This window comes from Cicer arietinum, chromosome 5, assembly GCF_000331145.2.
Source record: "Cicer arietinum cultivar CDC Frontier isolate Library 1 chromosome 5, Cicar.CDCFrontier_v2.0, whole genome shotgun sequence".
Taxonomy (NCBI): Eukaryota; Viridiplantae; Streptophyta; class Magnoliopsida; order Fabales; family Fabaceae; genus Cicer; species Cicer arietinum.
Window position 1 is genome coordinate 6968321 of NC_021164.2, and position 9064 is coordinate 6977384.

The 9064-nt window shown below is 35.4% G+C and overlaps 1 protein-coding gene across 1 annotated transcript; it reads left to right on the forward strand.

Annotated features, from left to right (window-relative positions):
* Window positions 1-2072: 2072 nt before the first annotated feature.
* LOC113786263 (uncharacterized) lies at window positions 2073-5648 on the forward strand. The gene is made up of 2 exons (XM_073368610.1): window positions 2073-4128; window positions 5644-5648. Exons 1-2 carry the CDS (start codon window positions 2241-2243, stop codon window positions 5646-5648), a joined length of 1893 nt encoding a protein of 630 aa, XP_073224711.1. The 5' UTR covers window positions 2073-2240.
* Window positions 5649-9064: the final 3416 nt, after the last annotated feature.

A 9064-nucleotide genomic window follows, 5' to 3' on the forward strand; every position in this document is an offset into this window, starting at 1 on the left:
CGATCTTATATATATATACACACACGGTGCTCTGTTTCAAACTTTGTTTTTGGAAGAAAAAAACATATATTTTCAAAACAAGAATAGTAATATTTTTGTAACACAAATACATAGTTGAGTCATTAACGATTTTAAATATTTTGTTAACTACTAAAATAAATATTGTTAATCTTTTATTGAATATATATATATATATATATATATATATATATACTTTACAATATTTTTATAATTAATACATCATATAATTTTAAAGTAGTTAATGTCATATATTTTAATGGTTAATGAGATATATATAAAATAAATAGTTAATAATTTATATTTTAGTGGTTAATAACATAAGTATGTATATGTTTCACAAAAAGATCTATCAATTATTAAAAAACTTATAAAAATTAAATGCTTAGGATGAATATGAAAATAATCTAAAAACTGTTTCGAATAAGAAGTTGTTTTTATCTGTTGGTTTCTAAAACAAAAATCATTTTTGTTAACAATCTTTTAAAAAAAAAATCCTTTAATCACAACAAATACAAAATAACTTTTACTTTTTTTTTAAAAAAAATTTAAAAGTTAATCTCTATATTATTAAAAACTAAAATATATATATATTGTTGAGACAAACTCTATATTTTAAGTTTTGATGAAAATAAACAAAGGTTAATTAAGAATGTTAATTATGATTCTAAATGTTATGTTAATTTAACTTGTGCTTTTGAGTGGATTTAATTAAGAGCAGAATCAAGCAAATCAAGAAAAGACAACAACAAGATCATTCTGCATCATAAAAGAGAATGATCTTCAGCTTCAACAAATTATCCATCAAAGCATATTGGTCAAATCTTTTCTATCCCTGTGATAAGAAGTCCACTCTGAAAATCATTCATATCTAATCAGTACATGGCAAGGAACAAGTAGGAATCATCCAAACTCAAAAAGGTTATTTGATCGCAAAGATCAAAGGACTCAAAGACAGACAAAAATCACGACGATCTGCATACTCCAAAATTCAAATGTCAAGAAAGTTTGATCAATCTGGGCATATGACAAGACAATAACAAAGGAAATCCAGAATGTTTAAAACGGGAACTCCAGAATGATTATTGAAGCTCAAGAAAGTTCAAACTGATAAACCAAGAACGTTAATCATTCTCCGTTTTTCTGCACAGAGACAGCAACTTTGTTTCTCTTTGTTTTGATCTACAATTCTTCTCCAACCTTCTCTAGCTACACTCAAGACTCAAGACAGATAATGTACCATCCAAGATCAATGAAGAAACGTCAAAGAAAGGACAGAAATGCTTTCAATGCTAAAACATCAAAAGTCAAAAAGCTTTTTCAAAGAAGTATTATTTTTATTCTAAAAATAATGTTTCAGTCAAAAAAGCAAAGTCTCTCCAACAGCTCTTGTACCTTCATTCAAGTACATCTACAGCCTATAAATAGAAGGCCATTATCCCGAGTCTCAGTAAGAAATTCAAGCGCTAAGTAATCAACAATATACAATCACACTTAAGCTTGAAATTCTGCAAAACAGAGGCAACATCATTTTCTGTAATTCGCGAAACAGCCACTGCTGCACATTCACATATCAGTTGCGAAATTGTCATTAGATACTCTGTAAAGAATCTATTCTCAAACAAGAGTTGAGCAATATCAGATTCTGTCAAATTCAATCATTTGTAAAAACTCAAACTATAAGAGTTTCTTTATAGTTTGTTTAAGATTGCTTCCTATCAAGGTTAGATAGGTGTTGTGATTGCTTTCTGGGTGGAAAGTAATTAAGAAAGAAATAGATCAAGGTTGATTTATTCTAGGTGTTGTAAGATTAAGAAGGTTCTTCATTTTAAACACTTAGTGGAAAATCTCACAGTGTGAGGACTGGACGTAACCCACGTTGGGTGAACCAGGATAAATCTGTGTGTGGTATTCTCCTTCCTTTCTTCTTCTTTATTATACTGCATTAATCATTTGAGATAAAGTATAAACTGATTTTCTGCTAATTAAAGAACGTTCTCTGTTTTATAACATAAACCAAGAACGTTCTCCGTTTTCTGTTTCATAACCAAGATCATTCTTGAGTTATTTTCTTAAGTTTTAACAGGAATTTTTAAAAGGCATATTTACAATTCAAACCCCCCTTTCTTGTAAATCGATATTGTTACTTCAATTGGCATCAGAGCTCGGTCTCTAAAAAGTTCAAAAACACCTAACAAGTGTTAGAGAAAAGATCTAGAAGAATGTCGAAAGCAAAATACATTGTTGAAGGAGGATCCTCAAATCGACCTCCATTCTTTGATGGATCAGACTATTATTTTTGGAAAAACAAAATGCAGTTGTTCTTAAAATCTCAAGACACAGGAATGTGGCGCATCATCACAGATGGAGATTTCACACCAAGGGTCGATCAAGATGACTTGAATTCTGCTCTAAAAAAGGAAGCAGATTGGACAGCAGAAGATAAAGCTAAGGTACTTCTAAATTCTAAAGCTCAATTATTCTTATCATGTGCTTTAAGCAGGGAAGAAAGTGAAAGGGTAGATGAATGCACAACTGCAAAAGAAGTCTGGGATACATTGCAAACTCATCATGAAGGAACAAGCCATGTCAAAGAAACAAGAATAGACATTGGTATAAGGAAATTCGAACTGTTTGAAATGCAAGAAGGAGAAACCATTGATGAAATGTACTCAAGATTCACCACAATAGTAAATGAAATGCGTTCTCTTGGCAAAGCCTATACTGTGCAAGAAAGAGTAAGAAAAATCATGAGGTGTCTCCCAATCATTTGGAGACCAATGGTGACAGCTATAAGCCAAGCCAAGAACCTTGAGTCACTGCCTCTGGAAGAACTAATTGGAACTCTAAGAGCTCATGAGATAGTATTGCAAGAAGACAAACCAGTCAAGAAAGGAAAGGCAATAGCACTGAAAGTCTCTCAAGAAAAAATCACAGTTCCAGTTGAAGAGGAATCAGAAGAGAATGAACAAGGAGATGCTGATGAAATCGCGCTTCTCACTAGAAGAATTCAAAGAATGATGAGAAGAAGAGATCAAATCAAAAAGGGATTTCAAAACAGAAATCCTAAAACAGAGATTGACAAGAGTCAAGTCACATGCTTTGGATGCAACAAATTGGGACATTACAAGGCAGAATGTCCATCAAACAAAAATCCACCAAAACGATTTCCCTTCAAAAAGAAATCAATGATGGCAACATGGGATGATTCAGAGGAATCAGAAACAGAAGAAGAGGAAGAAGAAGCCAACATATGCTTGATGGCAAAAACAGAGGAAGATGAGGTAATGAATTCTGAACCATGTCATTTATGTCAACAAATGGGAAATGAATTTGATAACTTGCTAAATGACTCAAATCTCCTTATTCAAAAATGTAGTTCTCTGAAAGAACAGTTTTATAAAGAGAAAGAAGAGAAGGAAAGAAATCAAACTGAAAATAATTTGTTAAAAAAGATGATTCAAGAATTGAAAGAAACAAGAGTTTTTGAAAGTGAAGAATGTCAAGAACATTCTGCGCTACAAACGGAGAACGTTCAACTTAAAAATGAAAACGAACTTCTCAAAACTGATTTACTGAACTTCATTAAAGCCACTGAAACTTTTCATAACATCATGGGATCTCAAATAGGAATTTTTGATAAAGCTGGTCTTGGTTTCAATCAAACTCAAAAAACCAAACTTTATGAAAACTTCTTTGTCCCAGAAAGAAAGGAAGAAAAATGCAAGACTAGATGCTCATACTGTAGAAAACTTGGACATCTAGAGTTTGCATGCTACTTCAGGAAAAGGGATGAAAAAATCGAAAAGAAGAAGCTTTTTAAACATGAGAATCATCCTGTCAAGATTGTTTCAAAAAAACAGCAAAACGGAGAATGTTCTCCAGTTTGTTCCCCAAACGGAGAAAGTTCAAAGTTACAAGTTGAACGTTTCAAAAAATCTGTTAAACCAAAGTTCAACTCTCCTAAATCATATATTGCTAAACCCATTTCAGAATCAACAACTAACAACACAGCTGTTTCCAAAACGAGAATGATATACCACTTAAAAACTAACTCTCAAGGACCCAAAACAAAGTGGGTACCTAAAACTGGAATGATATCACCTGCAGGTTGGTTTTCAAAATACAAAGAGAAAGCCTTGGTTCTTGGACAGTGGCTGTTCAAGGCACATGACCGGAGATAGCAATTGTTTCATAACCTTCAGCAAGAAGGATGGTGGTTCGGTCACATTTGGAAATGATGATCAAGCTCAAATTAAGGGAAATGGAACAATTGGTAAGACAAACTCTGCTCAAATAAATGATGTCCAATACGTGGAAGGATTGAAACACAATTTATTAAGCATAAGTCAGTTATGCGACAATGGATGCGAAGTCACTTTCAAGCCAAAGGTATGTGAAATCAAGATGGCCAGAACTGGAAAAATTATGTTCTCTGGTAAGCGAAAGAAAAATTTATATGTGATATATTTGGATGAATTACCTGATGAATCATGCTTTATATCAATCAATAAAGATAAATGGATCTGGCATAAAAGGGCTGGACATATCAGCATGAAAACTATTTCAAAAATCTCCAAACTTGATCTTGTTAGAGGTTTACCAAAACTTAATTTTGAGAAAGATAAAATTTGTGAAGCTTGTGCAAAAGGTAAGCAAGTCAAGAGCAGCTTTCATACAAAAGATTTTGTAACAACAAATAGAACTCTTGAACTACTTCACATAGATTTATTCGGGCCTGTCAAAACAACAAGTCTAGGAGGAATGAAATATGGTTTTGTTATTGTTGATGATTTCTCAAGATTTACATGGGTTCTGTTTTTAAAACAAAAAGATGATGCATTTGAATCATTTAAAACATTTTGTAAAAAGGTGCAGAATGAAAAGGACTCCAGCATCATCTCTGTAAGGAGTGATCATGGAGGAGAATTCATAAATGCCTCATTCAAAAGCTTTTTTGATGAACTTGGTATATCTCACAATCTTTCATGTGCAAGAACTCCACAACAAAATGGAGTTGTTGAAAGAAAAAATAGAACACTACAAGAAATGGCAAGAACTATTTTAGAAGAATCAAATGTTGAAAGGTATTTTTGGGCAGAAGCCATAAACACTTCTTGCTATATCTTGAACCGTGTATCTATTAGAAAAATCATCAACAAAACTCCATACGAAATCTGGAAAAACAGAAAACCAAATATTTCTTACTTTCATATTTTTGGATGTTATTGTTACATTTTAAACAACAAAGATCTTATTGGAAAATTTGATGCAAAATCCGATAAAGCGATCTTTCTTGGATACTCAACCGAATCTAAAGGTTATAGAGTGTTCAATTTAAGAACTAATGTTGTTGAAATTAGTATGCATATATTGTTTGATGAGTTTGATGATCTAGATATAAGTAAAAAGGATGAGGAAGAAGAAACTCAAAATGAAACGCAGCAGGAAACAAGTCTGCAGAAAACAGAGATTGATAAACAATCTCCGTTTCATTCTCCACCAAAAAGCTGGAAAACCATTGGAGATCATCCTCAAACTCAGATCATTGGAGACACAGCTGATGGAATCCGAACCAGAAGATCATTCAAAAATGATGACGACAGCATGGCAATGATATCTCAGATTGAACCAAAACTATTGGGCAGCATACTCATCATTACTCCACCTTTTTCTCTCCATCTTCTCAAGTCAGAAAACTGTTTCTCTTCTCACCTTCTTTTCCCCAAAAGCTGGACTAATCTTTCTCTCTCTCTAAACCACGTCCACTGTTCATCTTCTTCATCATCTTCTTCTCAAAAACGACCATGGCTCGAACCAAACAGTCTGCACGAAAAAATGCCTCACTCTGTACACCACCCTCTTCATCTTCCTCATACCAATCCATAGAACGTTCTCCCTCTCCACCACCTCGCCCATCACCACCACACACATCTTCTGTCTCTCCCTTTTCTCACACTAGTCAAGAAGTTCTAAACCTCATTCCTCTGTCTACCTTTCTTCCACCACTATACACTCGTCCTACACCAAACTTCGCTCAAGTGCCTCCCCATCTTCGCACTAGAATCACTCCTCCACGCCGCTCCATGCGTGTCCAATCTGGAATTGGTACGTCGAAATCCATGAACCCTAAACCACATTATTTCATCATTTCAGACTCTGAGAGTGATGACTCTTCTGATTCGTGTCCCCCAGTAGCAAAATCACCAACACAAACTGAACCACAAAGAAACACGATGCCCACAGCACCAACACCACCACTACAAAATCCATCAACAACTACTAAACCTTCGACACCCTCAAAGTCTGCCTTCTCTTCTGAACCATCGCACTCAACTCCTCCCCATCAAAAACGGAGATCGATCAATGACATCGTTTCCCCTTCAACAAACCAAAAAGAACCACTCTCTCAACCAAAACACCAACTAAACACATGAGAACCAAAAACACAATAACTATTGCTCAATTTCTTGCTCGTAAAAACTTCCAAATCCTCAGAGAAAGAAAACGCTTGCCCCCAGACAAAACCTAAAAACGAGTCAGAAACCCACCTCTCCAAAACATTCTCCCGAATGTTCCCCACCACAAGAACGTTCTCCGACTGCTCCTCCACCAGAATCTTCTCCACATCCACAATCCTCTCCACAAAAGCATACCAAACAGTCTTCATCTCCTCAGCCTTCCCATATCTCCACGTCTTCTGATTCTGAACCGTCTCCCCCAACTAAGAAACCAAAACAGAATACTCTTCCTCTAATCTCCTCTGCCAAATCAAAACTCTTCAATGAAAAATGGGCTCAACGCCCAGTTGGGAAGGCGAGTTTTTGTTTTTGACAATCTTGTTGTAGATGGAAATGCTATACAGCACCATACTGATGTTCTTGGCTGGACTTCATTCTTAAAGATCTCTGAATCTTATTTCCCAGATGTTGTCCGTGCATTCTACTGCAATGCCAAAACTTTTGCTGACAAATCTCTTTTTATCTCAACAATTAAGGGAGTGGAAATCAGATTGACTCCAGACATTTTGGTCACCATCCTTCTTAAAGATCTCTGAATCTTATTTCCCAGATGTTGTCCGTGCATTCTACTGCAATGCCAAAACTTTTGCTGACAAATCTCTTTTTATCTCAACAATTAAGGGAGTGGAAATCAGATTGACTCCAAACATTTTGGCCACCATCCTTCAGCTACCAACAGAAGGGCCATCTGTTTTTGGTGACAACTGGTATTCGGCTTTGGGTCTTAGAAAGACAGATGTTTTGGCCGATCTGTTTGAAGAAGACTCCACACGATTTTTGGCCACTTATCTGAAGCCTTTTCCCAAAGTATTCAACAACATGTGTCAACATACCCTGATTCCACACTGTGGAAGTCATGAGTATGTATCTGATAATGACGCCTTGCTCATTTATCATCTTTTGAACTACAAGAGATTGAATCTACCTCATGTTATTCTCCAGCACATGATCTGTGCAGCCAAAAAAGATTACATAAAGAATATTGTGCCTTATGGCATGGTCCTGACTAAAATCTTTATTTAATTTAACTCAAGGAACAAAAATCAACAAAATATATCAAATAAATCCTTAATTTAACTAGTAGTTGAGGATAAATAAGACTAAAATAGTGGGAAAATATGCATATGATGAAGAGTCATCAACGACCTTCCACAAATCCTATTTCCTTCTCATCTCCTTCTACTGATCCTAAGGAAATCTCAGACAAAATTCCTACACCAGAACGTTCTCCACCTCCTCCAGAACGTTCTCCAGAACATATCCCATCACCTTCCACTCTTTTTGCTCAAACATCCGGCACAGTCTCTTCAGCTATTCCCTCGTATACACTTCACTCCCCCATCCACGACTTCAGTACTTTCTTGTCTAATCCCCTTTTATCTACCATGTCTCTACTATTTGTTTCACCTCAGAAAACCAACTCATCCATTTTTGGCATAAGTCAGTTTTTGAACTTTCCCGCTACTGCTGGCCCGTCTACCTCATCTGTTGGCCCCCTACCATCTGTTTCATCTTCTTTTGCCTCTATTCCATCCTTATCTACCATGCCTATTCCTTCCAACACAGTTGTTGCTACCTCTTCTCAACCCTACGCTCACCTTCCCTCCACTTCCACCTTAGCTGCACCCTCAAACTCTGATATCATGGCCGCTCTCCAGATCATCATGGCAAGACAAGTTCAGCATGATCAAGAGACTGCTTTACTCAGAACTTGGATGGCTGATCACCTTGCTCCCAAGCTGGGAATTCCACCTCCGCCTCCTCATCCGGTGCCACCTCCTTCTCAGATCCCTCATCCTGGCAAATCCTCCTCCTCAAAAGGATCTTCTCCCTCCCTAGCTTCTTAGTTATATCACTGTTATCTTTTTGTATGACAAAGGGGGAGAATTAAGTTAGATTTTAATTTATTTTGTCAAAGTTTTCATTATGTAATTCTGCCACTATTGATGTATCTCTGTCAAAATTAATGTATTTTTGCTATCTTTAATAAAACACTTTTTGATTGCATTCAAATATTTTAATTTATGCTGAATTAACAAATGCACAAATTGAGGGGGAGCTGTTACAACTATTTATATTAGAATCAGAATTAAAATCTAAATTAACATGTTTGTCATCATCAAAAAGGGGGAGATTGTTGAGACAAACTCTATATTGTAAAGTTTTGATGAAAATAAACAAAGGTTAATTAAGAATGTTAATTATGATTCTAAATGTTATGTTAATTTAACTTGTGTTTTTGAGTGGATTTAATTAAGAGCAGAATCAAGCAAATACAAGAAAAGACAACAACAAGATCATTCTGCATCATAACAGAGAATGATCTTCAGCTTCAACAAATTATCCATCACAGCAAGTTGGTCAAATCTTTTCTATCCCTGTGATAAAAAGTCCGCTCTGGAAATCATTCATATCTAATAAGTACATGGCAAGGAACAAGTACGAATAATCCAGACTCAAAAAGGTTATTTGATCGCAAAGATCAAAGGACTCAAAGACAGACAAAAATCATGACGATCTGCATG

Excerpts from the sequence above, each read along its gene's own strand:
- LOC113786263 (XM_073368610.1), top strand. The coding sequence starts at position 2,241 with ATGTCGAAAGCAAAATACATTGTTGAAGGAGGATCCTCAAATCGACCT.